The sequence below is a fragment of the Ammospiza nelsoni genome, chromosome 2 (genome assembly GCF_027579445.1).
Source record: "Ammospiza nelsoni isolate bAmmNel1 chromosome 2, bAmmNel1.pri, whole genome shotgun sequence".
Lineage (NCBI taxonomy): Eukaryota > Metazoa > Chordata > Aves > Passeriformes > Passerellidae > Ammospiza > Ammospiza nelsoni.
The window spans coordinates 70,205,882-70,225,023 of record NC_080634.1 but is presented as its reverse complement, the minus strand read 5'-3'; the positions used below and the strand labels follow the sequence as shown (position 1 = coordinate 70,225,023).

The following is a 19,142-nucleotide window of genomic DNA, read 5'->3' as shown; positions in this document are numbered from 1 at the left end:
AAGATACAAACATCATTCTCTAGACATGTGCTTGTAGCTAAAACTTGGATCAAAGTCTTCTAAAATCAATTTATCTCTGTATTTTAGATGTTTCAGCTGAAAATTTGCTGATCTACTGACAGGACAGTAGGAGAAGTATTTTTAGAAGTCTGTGGCAAAGCTGTGATAAGATCCATTAAACTCAATTTGGTTTGCATGATCCTCCTGCATTTGTTCCATTCTTTCATTATCACTGCTCCCTGCAGGAAACAAAGTGCTGGCCTCCATACTAAAGACAAAAAACAGCACAGAAATTTTTTAATTAAATAGTATCTGCAAGATAAATTTACTAACAAAGACAAATAAACAGCAAATAATATAGCATTGTGCTCATTTCACCAGATTAAAATCCAGTAGAAGCCCTGGGTACATCACGTATGTAATGTAGCTAAATGTTGCCTTGCACAGGTCACCAATGCTCCATGGAGCCTCTGCTCAATGATTTTGTTACTCACATGAAACAAAACCCAACACCTTACAATTTGTGTGACTTTGGGCTACAAGTTGGCATTGAACTTTAAAACCAGCAGAGAAACACAGGCTAGAGTGCTGCTTTAGGGATCCAGTGTCACTATCTTCTTGTTACCTTTATTTTCATGAAAAACTATTAAAAGCAACAAATACTATTCAGTATTTAACCTAGGTGGGAAAAACCTTATTGAATATTCACAAATGAAGTAAAGACATAGCAGTTTGACACAGTCACCCTAAGAACACGGCAAGCGACTTGTGCAACTGGTGAATTTTAGGTAATCCCATCCAGATCTAATTTCTAGCAATTTCCCTTACAGAACTCTGGGAAAATACCCTGGACATACACACACCCCCTAACGTGTCAGTGAGAGCAAGAGTTTCAGCAACCCCTCCTAGGAAGAACTGTGCGAGCAATGTTTTTTTCCTACCAACTGTTAGGGGTGAATATTTGCTTAAGCAAAATGCAACTGCAGCAGTTACACAACTAGAACTGACTTTAACTACTGCGCATCCAAGTACCAGGTCCATACATTGTCTTATCCCACACTCATAAGATACATGTCAACAAAATATTTTGGAGAGAAAAACATACCTTCACTGCCACCTTTCAAGGTTATATCTGATGAAAAGCTCGTGCAGGACCTTGAACCAAGAGAGTCCAAGCTATCAAAGGAATCGTCTCTTTTATGAGTAACTGAAGATGGGAAAGGCTCTCCCCGGTCAACGTACCAAATATCGCCGTACCCACTATCTCTGCCACTTCTGCTTGGCTGGCTGGACTCTTCGAGTGCCTACAAGAGTCACTTTTAAAAGGTCTTTTCCAATAATTTAGGGTGCAAATGCTACTCATGAGCATTTTGAATTCACAAACAAACTTCAGCAAAGGATAATGCAAAACCCTAAAACACATACACAACAGCACATATAACAGCTTGAAGAGGAGACTTTGCAAAAGGTGTTAAATTTCTTTCATCTCAGCCAAAGAGGATAGAGATAGGGCTCTTCCCAATCTACCACATCAATTAGAGCAGATGTATTCTGAAATTCATATGGGTTGCAGAGGAACTGAGCTAAAAATCATTCCTTTCCTATGGAACTTGATAGCAAGCAAAACAAATTACTGTGTTCTCCAAACTAAGAAAACGAAACCCTCAAGAGACTGTTTAGAATTGCTGCTGTATAACAAACTATAAACTTCAATCTATTAATTTAGTTTCCTTTTTTGGATTCCTTACCTTACTCAATGCTTGCCCTAATAACTTCTCAAATGCTTTGAGATTGAGGTATGGACCATTATAATCAGGGTCACTTTGAGCTTTCCTCCCAAGCCAGTATAATGTAATCAAAACCTAAAAACAAACAGAAAAAAAAAATCCCTGAATACAAACTTAATTACTTTCCTCTCATGCCATGTGCCAGTGTAAAAGAATCTCAGCATGCTGTTAGAGATGTTTCTACAATGCACTGCAAAATCTTGCACACAGTGTTAGCCATGATTGCCACCAAAACCAATTAAAGAGCGTCATGATGCATCTCATATATCTCAAGCAAGCAAATGTAAGTATTGTTTTCGATTATTACAATGATTTGGGAAAGTAAGCTGCACATAGAGATCACTTTAAAGTGGCACTAATTTGCATCAGATAAATCAACAATTGAAAAGAACGGTAAATAGGATAGTACCATAAACAGAAACATTTAAAAATAATTAATCACAATTAATGTGCAACTCTCTTACATTTTTCACTCTTCTGTTGGTCTCCTCTGGTCTGAAGCAGGGCAGAGAATGAGAAAAAGAGAAGAAAACAAAATGGTTTAAAATTGCTGACTTAAAATTCAATTATTATTCAAGGCATAAAAAGTTTCAAGACCAATTATCAGTCAATATAAAATATGCAACTATGACTGTTCCAAAAGAAATAAGAAGCATTCCACTTTAAATACAGTCATAACTCTGTACTATTTCAATTGTTACATGTAAAATGAGAAGCTAGTCAATCTATTACAGTTTCTGTTCTGAGAGGTCCACAGGAAGGTTCTAGGCATTTTTAATTAGCTCTCCTTTAGTTACCAACAAAACAGAAGTAGAAAACAAGCTGTTGACTTTGGGAAATATAGCTGCTATTAGCCAGGGAGATCACAGATTCATAGAATGGTTTGGGTTGGAAGGGCCCTTAAAGATCACCCACTTCCAATCCCTCTGACATGGGCAGGGATACCTTTCACTGGACCACACTGCTGAAAGCTCCATCCAGCCTGGCTTTGGAACCCTTACAGGGATGGGGCATCCACCCCTTGGTCTGGACAATCCATGCCAGTGCCTCCCCACCCTCAGAGTAGAGAATTTCTTCCCATTAGCCAATATAAACTGACCCTCTCAGTTCGGTCATTCTCCCTTGGTCCTATCAATACATACCCCTGTAAAAAGTCCCTCTCAAGGTTTCCTTAGGCTCACTTTAGCTGCTGGAAGGCTGCTACAAGGTCTCCCTTGAGCCTTCTCTTTTCCAGCCCGAATGCCCTCAGATTGTAAATTCCATATGAAAGGAGATTCAATTGTAACTTTTCCCCCAATTGTATTGTTTTCTAAAGTATTTGCCTTAGACAACAGAAAGCACTTTAGTCAAGAGTAAACTTTTCAGACCAAAAAATGAAAAACTGAAACTGGGACATCTGGAGAGAGATGATGTAGGGCTGAAAAGATGGGTTTGGGTTCTTTTATACAAATGCATGTTTTTCAAAAAATATCAAATACATATGCAATCACTAAGATTAGGGAACATTTGTATATATATTCCCAGTCTGTAGCACACCTTGGAAGTGTACCAACGGACACTCCTGTTCTCCTGTCACTCATTTTAAGAGCAAAAAGAAGAAACTTCTCAAATGGAAGGCTCCAAAAGCCTCTTAGTCCCCAGGTGTAAATATTCAGGGCTGGACTGCAGACAGTGGTTGAACAACATTGCTGCATGCAGTGACAGCAGTTATGGAAGGGCAAATGGTTTAAATACACCCAAACAACTCTTCACCTACCCCAGATGCTGGTTTGGAGCTGGTTCAGCTACAAACTTCACACACAGCACAGCAAAAGGGTTCAAACAGAAAAGCAGAGTCTTCACATACAGTAGCAGAAAAACCTATTCAGAACTCCTTAACATGCCAGACCAATAATGTGTCAAGGTACTTATCCCATTTCTGTCTGTCTAGAAACACACTAGCCAAAGGTTACAGGAAAAAAAGGAGAATAAACCATTAAGGAAACCGTTAGGAGTTAGTGTAATGAGGACACGGCTTTGTCACTCTTCACGGAAATGGAATGGTCAATGAGACGTGACAACCATCAGGGACACAGACCGTCCCTTCCCTCCTCCTCCTTCTTCCTATTTTGAGAGCACTCGCTCCCACCCAGTGGCTGTAATTGCCTTGCCCATCCCCAGATCATAAAGAAATCAGGCTATCAGGAACACAAAGTCCTGAGCTGGGTCTGACCTCCACAGTCCTTGCCTGAAGCTTCCTTAGTATCTCATGCCAGAGATGCTTGTGGCTTTGTAGCCAGTGACCTTTTTCACACCGATAAGGAAGAACCCTCCTCCTTTAATGTGAAATATTTACACTTTTTTGTTTGTTCTTTAATCCCTTCCAAAATCCATTGCTATTCGTTGTTCACTCAAGACTATTTTTGAAGAAAAAAAAAATCACTTTTTTTTTTCCAGTAAGCTAAATTTTTTGCCAGTATCCATGTTGCAGGGCACACCATAGCTGTGACCTAATGTGCTACCAGAGACCGGTTGATTTCCCAAGCAGAGAATGGAAAACTTTTCTTACATCAACATTACACTTCTCATACTCAGTAGAGAGCATTCTTTAGGTTAGCATTCTTTACCCTCAGTGCCTTTTGTTACTAGAATTTCTGCTTTTGTTTGCAATCACAAAAGCATAGACCCTTGCTAAGGATGCCCCAAACTTTGCTCCCAAACTTGAGCAGCCCAGTGAGGAGTGGAAAACTCTGCCCTTAGCTGGCAGGAGCATGTATCCAAAAGGCTGCCAGCCTTCAAGTAGGCCAAAGCTACAAGACTGAACACAATGATATCCACTTCTGCTTTCCTTGAGTTCTCTGGGATAATTTCAGTCAACCATTTTGCCACAGGAGCAATATTTAGTTGTCTTTATATTTCAATAAAATTTTCTTACTGAAATAACTATAAATACACTAGGCCTGTGTATTTGGACTAAAACCAAAACAAAACTTAGTTCATTCAGGTAAACAAGACAGCCTGAGACCAAAAATGCAGGCAGGGAGATATTTCACGGACTTGAATGAGAGACCCTGCTTCATTCATGTTTACTCTGCTAACAACAGAAGCAAGCAAACAAGTTGTTTACTCTTCATTCATGAAGTTTCTTCATTTGCATTGCTATTTTCCTTCTCTGAACTGCATCTATTGGTTTCGAAACCTTTTCAACAACCTGCCACAGTAGACACAGCCTGAGCAGAAGAGGAGAGGAAAAAATCCAAGAAAAACCCTGCTGATCTAGAACACTGTTCTTCATTTTTACATGTGTGTATTAATTATTTGATGGTGCTTAACCAAGGAAAAGGATGATTCTGAGTGATGAATGTACTGTCCCATAATCTGTGTTAAATGATAGGTATATATATTTTTTTTTTTTTTGTCAAAAAAATCCTGATTAAAGAAGCAAGGCTGTTACCTAACTGAAAAGTCTTAAAATTAATTTCTGACCTACAAATTTCACAGTTACATCTTCTCTGAGACACGCAACTTGCAGAAGACGTAGTTTGGATCTGCTTGCTAACATTCTCTGTGTGAAATAAGAGCCTTTAAAGCCTTTTATATGTACAATCTGTCCGAGCTCATCTGTGTTTAATTGCACATGCAATTGCCTATTTCCCTTCCAGGATACTCAATTTAAAATATATATTGTGTAAATACTTATTGGTTAGAAGTGTGCTACAAACTGAAGAGCTTTTAGGATGAATTAATTTTCCCTGTGAGTATCAAAACCGAAAAACCAAGGCTTTTAACTCAATTGCAGTAAATGAAAACACAAAATGGAATAATTTCAGTACACGGAAATTCTTCATGAGGTGTTATAAAAATAAAATAACTACTGTGCAATCTATGCAAATAATTCATCTAGGGTCTTGTGTATAACTCTGAACAATTATGGTTCATAGGAGGGGACAAGATGGAGTCACCAGCCTCAAGCATAGCAAATTCTTTGCTTCTGTAAGAGTAGGCATGACCCTACAACTCTTCTGACAAACTGTTACCTAACAGCAAGCTCCTGCTCTCACCTCCAACTCCCCTTTGCAATCCTGGCTCTAAATACACAGGGCTTCAACACCCAGTTTCTCACACTATATTTGAATAAACTATTTAGAAGATGGAGTACAAGAACTTCAGCAATGTAGTTTTAAAGCTTTTCAAACACTCTGGGACACTTATAGCCTTATTTAAAACATAAGCCTATAGCACTGAAGTGCACACACAACTGATTGCAGAGACATTTCTCACACAACAGCTAACTTAGGAACTGATGGGGTAGTTCACTTGCTAAAGTATCTTTGTCAATGCAAATAAATGCCAATACTACATTTAGTTACTGTGAAAGTCTGCTTTTTCCTGTTTTCATTCAAAGATGTCATAGAGCCCAGTGGATGCTAATCATCTTCTTTATGACTATTGGTATAATCCAATTTCTGGTTTGAATAGGTGAATACCTTTGTACTGAAAGTTTTATGTGCGCTGCAGCTTTGCCCAGGAGGGCACAGCCAAGGCTGCATCTTAAAACTAATCTGCTGAAATAATTCAGTTCCTCCTCACATGACAATGCAACACTATTTACTAAATCACTTTGTGTATTTTTAAACATTAACTTCTCTGTCTTCCCACAGGTTTTTTTTATCTCCTTTTGTTAACAATACAACTTTGCTAAAGACGCCTGAACTAAGCAAAGAAAGCTGCTAAGTACAGCAGTTAAGATCTTACTGGAAAAATTTATTGTAAATACTTTGTCTGCTCTTGCCACAATCTCAGCATTTAAGCATTCATTCTGAAGCCCAAAAAAAAAACCCCAACACCAATCTGCCTATCTTAAACTCAATATCAAATTCCAGCTAACAAAGAGGTCTCAAAATTGTAAAAGTAGAATCCTGATTCACAAAGCAGGAACCTTAAATGTTGGCAGCAGTATTAATAAAAGTTTACATACAACTTCAAGATTAGCCAGTCTGGAAAATATCTCTAAAGTCTAAAGGCCACAAGACAACAACACGTGGGGGATATTATAACAGTAATGGTGAAGCACAACCGCATAAATCTGAGTTGAACACTGATGAAAAAAGATGTGGAACAACCACCTGTGGAGAAATAATGCCTTCTGTATAAATCATTTCATCTACGTCAATCCTTGGGCAAACAGAAGAAAGACAAATGGGACAGGAATAGCTCTCACTTGTTGATGTGTGATATGCTTAGAGACAAAACATCTCTGTTACATTTGAACACAACACATATTGACAAACATCGCTTCCAGACTGACATGTTTCTCCAACAAAGACCACTCTACAAGAATAAAGCAAAGTGACACGGCAGATCAGCACAAGGCTGAGCCACAGCTCAAGGAATTTATTCTCAGCTCCACTGTTTGCTCAAGGTTAAACAGCAGAATTAGTCACCAAGGCCCTAGCCTGACAATACAAAGGCTTTGGCAGCAGCTCTAGCTTAAGGATTTCCTCGTCCCCTCTCTCTTCCAGCCACTCCTGTTTGCTGCCCCCGTGGTTATGCCAACACAACCTTGAATCACACTGCTGTTCCATGCTGCCAGAGGGCTACACCTGTTTCTGTGGGTTTTTCCTAATATACATTTTCAACCCCCAAATTAGCTTGCTGATCTGTTTTATATCATGCTCATACAAGCAATTGCACCAGCACCGTGGCAGAGGAGCAGGCTGGAGGCTTGGTGGAGGAGGACTATGCTCCAGACACCAATACCGTGAGAACGCCCATGCGATGACCCTGAGACAGAGGTGCTCTGTGCTTCCCATTTTTAAGGAGTGAGGAAAGCCTGCTGAGATTATTTTAATGCATTTTGGGGCATTTAAAATATTTTTTTTTAATTGTAGACAATCATACACCTTAGAGGAGCTAGCAGGCCACCGTACTTTTAAGAAATCATGAACTAGAGTTTAACCAATTACAAAACACATCCATTAACATCTACAGACACCACTCCAGTGCCTCAATACAAAAGAGCAGTGCACTTTAAGAAGCTAGATTTTTTTTCTTTTTTACTTATTTCAATTTTTTTTAAACAATAAACTCAATAGTTTGGATTTTATTTTTCTGACACAGGATACGGTTTTGTTTGCCTAAATCCTTATATGTATTAAATTCCAGCAACTAGCAACTCGTGATGTCAAATCTACTTTAACACTTCACTTTATTATTTTCCAGGAAGAACAATGTGGAGCTCAGGACCACATCCAAGATACCAGAAGTCTGAGCAAAATTCTGGAGATAATTTTAAAGCATCCTGTTCAGAGAAGGGTCTGTTTCTCATACAGAAACATATTTAAATATAGTTATCGATTGAAGACTTAAAATATAAAAAAACCCAAAACCAACAAACAAAGAAGCAAGTTTGAAAGGAGATCTGTTCTCCCCAAAATCAGGGTTAGCTGCCAAGAATACATGTGGTCCTGTCCAAAATGATAAGACAAATCTGAACCCATTTACGGGGAGAAAGAAGGAACAGAGACACTCCCACTGATAGAAAGGAATGTGGCAGTGACAAATGCACCCTGCCCAGTGCCAAACCCATCCCTTGGTGATGAATACTTCAGAAACAGCTGCCAATCTGGTTTTCTGTCCTTTCCTCTGAACTACTGATCTCACAAACACAAGGCTTGAATACATTGCGGTTTAAAAAGCAGCACTGGTGTTCTCCCTTTGAGCTTCCATCCATCAAGGCAGCAGTCACACACCTCCAAGATGCCCTCTGAAGGGATTGGAAGAGCCATACCCTGGCCTGGGAGCTGGAGCAGACCAGCTGGCTGCAGAAAAGCCCACTCCCCACTCCTTGCTGAGCTCCTGGCTCTCCAGCCCTACACTGACCAGCTGCACTTACGGTTCTGAGGAGGATGTCAGGGGATTTGAAGGACTCCCACACCCCCGCCGGGTGCTGCTGCGCAGGAGATGAACGCTGCCTGTCCAACTAGCAGCGGGCTCGTGCTAAATTTCAACCTCTTTGGCCACCTACTCAGCTGCTATTAATATTGCTGTTATCGGATTTCACTGAATTCCCACGTGCTGCTGAGAATAGAAAGGCTCCAGTGGAAGATGTGGTTGCTGCATGGGTACAGAAACATGAGGACATTCCTCCAGCACTTGGACTTAGCAAATTGATACTCAAACCCGAGAGCCACAGTTCACTGCTGAGAATGCTGGAAATAAACCAGCCAGGCTATGGCTGCAGAGTTAGAGAACAGCGTTTGGAAACACACCTTTCTATTTGACTACAAAAAGCACATGCATTTTCCATAGCAACATGTCCACCAGACCCAATGCCACTCACATCACAGCAGCACAGAGTCAGGTATAAAATGTCAGCAGAAAGCGTTTCTCCGTGCCCCTACGGAACCCCTGGCTGACAGCAAGGAGCTCCATGGGCCCTGATGAATGAGCAGCCTGTCTCCACCCTGTGCCCCCACCTCCTAAAGCTGAGGGGTGGAGGAGAAATGCTTAAGAAGGAAAAGGCAGAGAGGGAACAGAGCCAGCCAACACCCTCTGTGGGAACACATCACCATCCATGGCTTCAGAGCCTGTCTTCTCACACTGCCTCTGGAGCATGGTGCTTCCTTGCTGATCTCACCCATTATGCCTCCACACCATTCTGAAATCCCTTATCAAAACAAAAACAGGCACTTCTAGAAAAGTGCATCAACCCCGGCAAGTCACCAGACGATAACATTATCCATTTCCTCATGCTCTTTTCCAACCCCTCCCTGGGTGGTCCATCTCTGCCAGTTTCCTCATACTCCAGTCCAATCTAGAGGTCCTCCCAAACAGAAAACTAGCATCCTGTAGGGAAGAAGGCACGCCTGTCAAACAAAAATAAAAATAAATCCCACAGAAAAACAAGCAGAAGAGCCTCAATGATAACCTGAGCAGTCCTTGGCTCTTGTTTGAGTGGTGAGCAGGGCAAGTGGTGTGGAGCACACGCTGCAAGTTGTTGCAGTGGCAAAAAGGAGGCTGATAGGATCGTGCACCTTCCTGCTCAAATATTAAGCTCTATTAAAGAAAATTAAAGTTGGACTGCATGATATCTGAGACAGTTTCCAAAACAAATTGTCCTAAAATTGATAATAATTGATGTAGATTTGTCGATTGGTCCCTCTTTGTGACTTTTTCTTACTCTATTCCTAACTTGCTCTAAAAATTCATCAGCTTCACTAACTAATTACAATTCAACTGTGTGTCTCTTGTACTGTTTTTTCAAGAAAAAACTAGAATGCTTTGCCAATCTTTATTGGATACTTCCAATTCCAGATCTAGACTGGCACTTACCAAAAAAAAAAAAAAAAACAAAAAAACCAAAAACCCAGCAGGCATTTTATTTCTGAAATCTAGTGGTCACATGCCATACACTTTGGCCAAGAAACATAAGAATATCCACTGACTTTTATAAGAAAAGATGGACTCTGCACAAAGTATTAGAAGGTGTGCAGTTGACTCTCAGCTCATACAGAGTGTTAGGAAATCAAATCTCAAATCACTTTGTTCACACTCAAGAAGACTTTTTTAATTTCACAGGTGAAATTAATTCCTTCTCAAGGAAAAAAAAAAACACTTTAATGCACACAGTATTTTAGATCAATTGATAGATAGCTATAATGTCAGTACTTGCATATACTATAGGTTTTTACTTCTTTCCAAGTTTTGGTATTTAGAATTTGGAGCATATGATTTTGCTGAATCTCTCCTTTTATCTCCCTGCTGCCTTTTTTTCTTTTTTAAAAGCCTGTACATATTTCAGTTGACCTTTGCACAAGGATTACATTAAATGTTTCCCCCCCCTTTCTACCTTACTCCTTCCTTGTACCTCAAGAATCAACATACTTGAGCTCATCCTGTTGATCATCAGGATCATTATCTACATTAACTTCTCTTGCATTTAGTTTTAAAGATCCTTGACCTTCATCCCCCCACACAAATCTAGACCATGTTGTTTAAATTTTGTACATTAATTTCAAGAGAAGTCAAGATGAGGAATGTATAATTTGGCTAACAATCTTTCCAAAACAAATAGTTGGTATATCTGGGGAGTCACTTGAAAAGTAAGTATCAAAATAGAAAATTAAAAGCAATCCTGTAAGTTTTTAGAAATATATTCAAAACCACAAAAACATGCAGCTGCTAGCTTGCTCAAAAATAGTTCAAGAGCATTATAAAAAAAAATTATGTAAAAAGTCTATTATTTGCTTCAGCTAAGCGGCAGCAACCATGCCAACTCACAGCATTATTTTTCATGACATGACCAAAACTCATTTTCTCTACTACCTAATGCCTCTTTGCCATTATTAAGTATTTCCAAAGCAACTGTCCTTTTTATTCCCAACTCTCACACCTAACTGGAATATTTCAACATCCCCAGTTTCCACACACACACCAGAAGTAAACTTTTAGAATAGCCCTCAATACTGACCACATTAATTCCCACCAAGCCTTGATGAGACTTGTCTGTACCAACTCCAGGTATGAATAAACAAATCACTGCAAGGTATGTTAGGGTAAAAAATTTTCCATCTACCAAGTACTCCTAGCAACTGCCTATGTGCACTCTCTTACACTCAACCCCCAGGATTAACACAATTGTTCAATTTGGATAAAGCATTTAGAGGTGGTCTCTTGGGAAGAGCTAGGATTTGGCAGGTTATACAACACTGCTTGCTCAGAGAGAGATATTTTTATAGCCTCTGTACACAGGGAAGAGGAAAAATCCACCCCAACAATCTCCTTCATTCAATCTCCTCCCTCCATGCCCAGGGAAAGAGCCAGTAAATGTAATCCTTTGTTATCCTTGTGTCAAGCAAACAAGCAATGGTGCAGAAGTGCCTTGTGTATAAGCAAAACAGTTTACCACAGCTTATAAAACTCAAAAGCAAGGTTTACTCAATTCCTCAGGGTATTTAAAAAAAAAAAAAAAAAAAAAAAAAAAAGAAAACCCAGAACTCAAGTCTATGCTGCATAATTTATATCAGATATTTGGCAATGAACATATCCTCTGATAAAAAAAACAAAAGATGACTGACAGTAGCTTGTACTGGATATTGCTGTGTTCACACTTGTGCTTACAGCCAGTTTCACCAGTCTAAATAGGCATCTGCTTGGCTGCTGTTGTTACGACACATACTCAGAAAACAATTCAGCACACAGGTGACTCAGAGTTACCAGCAGAAGCTACAGATGTCCTATTCTAGGCCCATAAAAGTAATCCAGGATTCAGTCCACTCCAGTCATCATCTCCTCAGGAAAGCCAAGACCCATAAATGCCACATATATATATATGATGGACAGTTATATCTTCTGGAGAAGAGGCAGACCCCCTGCATTTTAGGGATACATGGAATTTACAGAACCTGGGAGTCATTTCAAAGATTTCCAATGGCTCATTTCTTCCTCTAGAGCAATTCCAGTGTAGTGCTGGCCAAACTGTTGCGCAGGAGAACAGAGAATAGGGGCAGTGTATATACCAGACCTCTTTTCATTCTAAAGTTTTGTTACATTATTAAAAAACAAATGCTTTTTTGTTCTGCAGTTCAAAGGGGGACTACTAAAAGCAAAGCTTTTGTGAAAGAGTGATAAAAAAAATTAGATTTATTGACAGAGATGCAGAGCAAAGATGAAGAAATGGAGGTACAAGGTAAGAGCAGCTTAGTCCATGATAAAGATTTTGGAAACAAGATGAAGTGATGCTGCATTTGTCCTTAAGTAAATCACTACTGCATGACTGAATAATTTCATTTAGTCTGTACACTTGGACTAAAAGCTTTAAAAAACTACTGTACTGGGTTTTCTCAGTAATATTCTGGCAAAATATTTCATGAGCAAATAAGAAGCACTGAAAAAAAAAAAAGAAAATGCTTCCTTTTTGGAATTTTGCCGTATTTTCTCTATGTTTCTTTGTGTTACCCTAGCAACACAGAGCACAACATCATCACTCATCACACAGAGCACAAGAGTATGAAATACAGGCTGAACCTGACTTCTCTTTATTAAAGTTCGTTCTCTATTAACTTAAGGTGATCAAATATGTCCAAAAGGAATGAGATATGCAGATACAACGGAACTTTATTATTTCCCATGTTTTCTTGATCTGTCTCCATTTGTAAAAATATACTTAGAGCCAGGAAAGAGCTCCTCAATTAATGCAAAGTCAAATATTTATGCAAGCTTAACAGAAAAAAAAAACACTGAAAAAGGATGTATTGCCTTGAACCAGCCCTCCCAGAAGATGTGGCGTGAAGTAGCAGCAAAATTTAAACCAAAAACAAGATACAAAAATGAAGAAAAATTTACCAAGTGTACTTCACTTAAGGAAAAACGTGTCCCTTTTCTTTTAGAGAACAGACAAGATCTAAGACAAGTATATATTATTTTCCACATTTCCTGCAATTCTCACCTCCTATCCTCAGCTCTTGAAACATCCACAATTAATGGAGTTCCTTAAGGATTCAGCTATTCTTATTCAGGTTCCTTATGGCTTCAGATTTATTTCTATGATATTTGAAATATATAAACTCAATTTGTTGCTATCAGTAATACTGGATAAATATTACCTCTTTTAATTAGCTTTTTTTGGGTGAAAAACAATTTTTCCATCCCAAAAGAAAACAGTGCTTTAAGGCTGCCTGGAGCAGCCAAGTCAGAGGGTAATTTTAAACATTTGCTCAAAACATTAACGTTTTGGGGCCAGGTTTTCTGGCCAAGTTTTTAATGTTGGAAAAATGAATGCTTCTTTACTGTAAAGTGAGAGAATGGGTAAAAGTCCAAATACTTGCTTTGCCAGAATGTTATAAAACTTTTGTGGGAGGCAAAAAAAAAAGAGGGGTGGGGGGAGGAGAGAAGTTAAGCTAGTCTGACCATATACCTCTGAAGTTGGAGTTTACATTCATTCTGACCATCCCAACCAACTGAAACCAAATGTGCTATTAGTCACTTAAGAGTTTCTGTTGTAAAGTTAGAGGAGTCTGAGAATAAAAACTTGAAGAAAATTAATGATATGGGAAAACAATCCTAGCCAGGGAACTATAGATGATCTCACACCGCTCTTTCACCAGTACTCATGAAGTATGTAATTTGTATCACAAAACTGATGACTGAGGAAAAAAATAGGCTTAATACACCAATTAAGACATCACCAAAGTGCTCCAACAAGCTATTACAACTAAGTCTGCTGGTAGGGAAGGAGTGGAACAAAACTATCAGATTCTGCTCCAAGTGAGGCCATGGCAATATTCCCAACATCTTTAACGAGTGCATGAGTAAATGCTAAATTGGGAATCTTCCTTCTCACGAGAAAGAAGATACTACATGCATCAAGTCTTGGAAATTGCAGTTAGCCATCTGCACAATTTCACCAGCTGCCCAGCCAGATGAAGCACTGGAGAAGTGGGTTCCTTAAAACACACATGGTGGTTGCAAGCTATCCTTCCCAGAAGTCAATCAAACCACAGAGCCAAAATAAAACACAAAAGCAACCCTCAGGCTCTTGATGGAGTTATTCTATGAATTCTTTGTCCAACAGTCCTCATAATTTCTACAGGAAAAACAGGCATTATTTATCACCAAGAGAAAATTAACAAAAAACTAAGGGTGTCTCAAAACCTCTGAGAAGCACAATCATTACTGCATTTAATCATTGGAAAGATTATCAAACTAATGGTTAAACTGAAAAATACGTCAATAGTGCCAGTTTACTACAAACTGCAGCTTCCCGTGGGACAGTACACATGCTGCATTAGCAACTGCTACATCCAGACCTGTTACCTTGGAATTGTCTATGAACGTATCCCTTTTGATCTCAAGTGTTTGGCCCTATTTTATTCAGAAATCCCAACAGCAGCAGTGCTGTCACTATATCCATAGTTTAACAATTCAGTGAAAAGCCAAGACTTTACCATCATCCTGCAATTAGGACTGATAGTCTAGACAGGATGAAAAATTAAAGGCAGCTCAATAAAATTAATGGGATGTTTCTCTTCTTGATTATACTTAATTCTACCTGAAACAAATTACAGTTGCAGAAGAATCACACAAAAAGTCATCTCAGCGGTCTCATCAGCAACACACACAACAGTGAGACTCAGAATAATTACCAAGATCTCCCCTTCTTTTCACCTGCAGGCTAAGAGAACTACAAGAAGAAATTAACTCAGTGTGGAGGAGGAATACCCAGTAGTATCCTCCAATGAGGAGAGGACACATCAATCTCTGCTGATGGCTTAGGAATAGGTTGCTAAATCGCAGCAAAGCCCAGCTATTCCTTGACAGGAAGGTAACCCCTAGAAAGTACAGGAGAAAAGAGCAGAGTGAACATACCTTCACGCTTTGACCCACAGATAGTAAACATGGATGATAAGCTTGAGCATTATCATCAGGTTTGGTTGCCAGACAGCAAACTGTTGACCACATTGCCCACACAACATTCAAAGTGCTTTGCAATAGGCTACCACTTTCTTACTGCATGAAGTTAATGGGTGGAAAATACCATGAAAAAAATTTCTCCTAATGTATTCTCTTCTCTCCTCTCCATTTCAGTGTAGATGCAGTTAGTGGTCCACTTAACCTGCTATGATAATATATTTTAAAAATAAACTTAATAGAAGTCCCTTTTGTAGACTTTTTTTTTTTTAGCGACTGAAGGTATAAAGATACGCAACAGTCTTCACCATCAAGGAAATGCATTTATGGCAGAGTAGGACAGTACACCAGTTTCCTAAGATACTAAAAACCAGCTCATTCTGCCATGTAAGTTATGCAAGCATCATCTTTAGTAACGGAAATCAGTACTATCAAAAGCAGTTCATGAAATAACAAATCAGCCATCTGTTGGATGCTGATTTATTGAGAGAGACCGATTCAGAACTGCTCCAACAGTCAGATATTTACTGCTCAGAAAGAAGACAGATATGAAGCCTTCTGCCACACTGCATTTTAAGCTCTTCCCTTACAAAACAGCACATTGAATACATGCAAAAATATGTGCCCCAATTTTTTTCAGGTAGGAAAGATTCTTTGGAAGCTTCTGCTAGGGAAAGAAATCCAGAACTGTTGCATGAACTCCAGACAGAATGTCAAACATGTAATTACTTGAAATATTATTAAAAGTAACATAGTTATTACTTAAGGCCCTGAAGGAAAAACCCTGACACAGGATAGGTACACAGGTGAGTATATTTGAACTTTTTTTTGCATAATAAAGCTCCCAACAAAAATTGTGCAATCCTTCAAAAAGGAAAGCCAAAAGGAAAAGAAAAATAAATTAAAAATACTGAGATATCATTCTTGGCAAAAAGAAAAAAATGAACTCTCATCTCAAATTCACTCTCAAACTTCCTCTCCTTTTAATTAAAATTGATGAATGCTGATAGCACAGAAATCAACAGATAGGATGTGAAGTAAACAAGCCATTTAAAGTATATAAATGCACATTTAAATTAAGTCTGTGCTGATTTTCAATTTGTAAAATCTCATATGCACTCATTTTGAGTGTCATACCAATTCCCCTCAAAAATAAGTTGACTAACACATTCACGATTACAGAGCAGCTTACAAAAATAAAAATTGCTTTTAAATTCCACTTCCTTTACAAAGATTTTTATTTTTGCTAATTTTAGCTTGCATAGAGGATCCTGTGTTTCAGGGGCACAACCAAGGCTTGCCAAAGTTCTTTCACAAGTTGAAGACTGGCCAGTGAGCACCACCAGCAGTAATGGAGCTTCCGTTGAAACAAAAAGCAATTGTCTCTGAAAAATTAAGCATATAATTATCCAATGAACACAATATCACAGTATTTACTCTCTCAGGTAATTATTAATTTTATTGCAGGCACCAAGATTAGAATGGATTGAAACTTGCCATATTTAACGAGACAACTTTTTCTGCCCTCTCTTTTCTAGGAGTGTTAAGTTGACCATCTATACCCAATTTGTCTTACACTCTTCTCTTTGTCCCTGTATCTTGCTGTGTTGACCTTAATAAAAAACAAAGTCACATGCTTTTGAAATTCAGGTCATAAACTAATCTCTGTTGTATCCTCTACCACTAGGGAAAGTACAAGGTTTTCTAAAAACTACCCACTAATTATTTTTTGTACATAAGGATTGGGGCATTACACACTTTAATAAGCAAATGCATGGAAACCTGTACAGCTACCTTTTGTAATACCATTAAAGACTAACCTTTCATAACTGTCATCTGCTCTCTACTTCAAAGCCTGCACTCTTTGAAGCTGACCTGGTGTTGCTGTTTGTTTTGTGAGTTGCCTGGCAGAGACATCTGAGCAATAGAGAATGAAAACAGCGGGAAAGCATCTTTACTGGGTATCCCAAATTAGCTGAAGAGTTACAGAAGGCTATTCCAAATAACAGCAGCAGTGACACACAGACTACCTAAAAACTAGAAGAAACTAGAAATCAAGCAGATGCTACCTCCTCTTCATTAACAGTAAAAGCAGATTATGAAGTTTTTCACAGGTAAAGTAAAAAAAATTAATTAGAGAAAAATCTCAATGCACCTGTTTTGAAACTGAAGGGAGTCTTCATAATTTAAAATTGCATTAACAAAGAAGTCATATTACCAAGAGTTGAAGTAACCTGAACTAATGAGCTGGAGTACCCTCTCACATGTGGAGGTAGGAAAAAAACTCCAAAGTTTAGTAGTTTTCTTCCACTGTGCTTACTGCTGCTTACTTTAGCTCTTAAGGAGGACAGTCTCTCCTGTGACTGCAGATGCACAAATAACAGTAACATGTTCCATTAAATGTTGAATGCCAAAACCTACATGCAATTAAGCCTGAACAAACAGTTTCTAGGAGCTTGAACATATTTGCTTTCCTGACAAAAATTCTGCAAACAAAAGCTCCTTCTATAAGTAATGTACACGTGCCTTTGGTACACGTCCATCAAAAAGATTCCTGCCCTGGGAGATGAAAGCAGGCTTCTCCTCTCTCTCCCCGTGTGACTCTCAGGCAGTAATAAGTCATTTTTAAATGATGGGAACCACACAAACACATTCTTGGGCAACAGGTGACAAGAAGAAATTTTGAGTGCTCGCTGTTCTCCATCTCTCCTGAACCCTAATAGAATCATAGAATTGTTTAGGTTAGAAAAAACCTTTAAGATCATTGAGACTAACCATTAACCCAGCACTCTTAAGTTCACCACTAAACCATGTTCGCAAGTGCCACATTTGCAAGACTCATAAATACTTCCAAGGATGGTGACTCTACCACTGCCCGGAATAGCCTGTTGCAATGCTTCACAAGTGTTTTAATTGAAGAAAAGTTTACTAAACCCCAATTCTAAACCACACAATTGGTTGTCCATATGTCACAATTTGAAGACATTTCCTCCTGGCCTGTCACTTGTTACTTTGGAGAAGAGGCTGACCCCCACCTAGCAGGTGTGGAGAACAGTAAGGTCCCCCTGAGCCTCCTTTTCTCCAGACTAAACATCCCCAGTTTCCTCAGCTGCTCCTTACCAGACATGTGCTCCAGACCCTTTACCAGCTTCACTGCCCTTCTCTGGGCACACCCCAGTGCCTCAATGTCTGTCTTGAAGTGAGGGGCCCAAAACTGAACACAGGATTTGAGGTGTGGCCTCACCAGTGCTGAGTGCAGGGGCACAATCCCTGCCTGGTCCTGCTGGCCACACCATTGCTGACACAGGCCAGGATGCCACCGGCCTTCTTGGCCACCTGTGCACACACTGGCTCATGTTCAGCTGGCTGTCAACCAGCACCCCCAGGTTCTTTTCCGCTGGGCAGCTTTCCCACCACTCTTCCCCAAGCATTTGAATGTTGAGACCCAAGAGCAGGACCTGGCACTTCACCTTGTTGAACTTCATCCAGCTGGCCTCAGCCCATCCATCCAGCCTGTCCAGATCCCTCCGTAGTGTCTTCCTACCCCCCATAGATCAACGCTTCTGCCCAGATTGGTGTCATCTGCAAGCAGACTGAGGGTGCAACTTTGCCCCATCCCCCTTGTCTGCCCTTTTACTGCCGTGTCCCATTGTGTAAATACACTTTCTGAGAAAACCAAGTTCCAGTCCTTCATTCCAGCTTTTCTCCTGATAAAACACACTGTTCGCTAAAGGAAGGAATTTTAGCAAGCAGCTTTGGCCCACACCTGCCTTAGTTCTCCCGTGCTGGCAGCCCTGTGCACACTGAGAGCAGCTGCTGAGCCACCCATTGCTCACATGGCACCCAAACAAGCAAAACTCAAGCACTCAGACTCATCCTACTCGGTGCCACCATTCCCTGGACTTGTAGATTTAAATCTTATCCTAGCAATGAAACAAACAACACTGACCAAAAAATGGAAGTAAT

At 39.5% G+C, this 19,142-nt stretch overlaps 1 protein-coding gene across 5 annotated transcripts in view; it reads right to left on the bottom strand.

Moving 5' to 3' along the window:
• Nucleotides 1-19,142, bottom strand: part of LMO7 (LIM domain 7) — a 131,784-nt gene that overhangs the window by 42,615 nt on the left and 70,027 nt on the right. For 4 of the 5 annotated variants that reach the window (XM_059493250.1, XM_059493258.1, XM_059493259.1 and 1 more), the window contains 3 exons: nt 2,252-2,282; nt 1,749-1,862; nt 1,106-1,304 (listed from right to left, as the gene is read on the bottom strand). In XM_059493250.1, the coding sequence (XP_059349233.1) occupies nt 1,106-1,304; nt 1,749-1,862; nt 2,252-2,282 (344 nt within the window). Of the gene's footprint in view, nt 1-1,105; nt 1,305-1,748; nt 1,863-2,251; nt 2,283-8,661; nt 8,705-19,142 lie in introns of those variants that run through there. The other variant, XM_059493256.1, reaches the window with a different exon arrangement.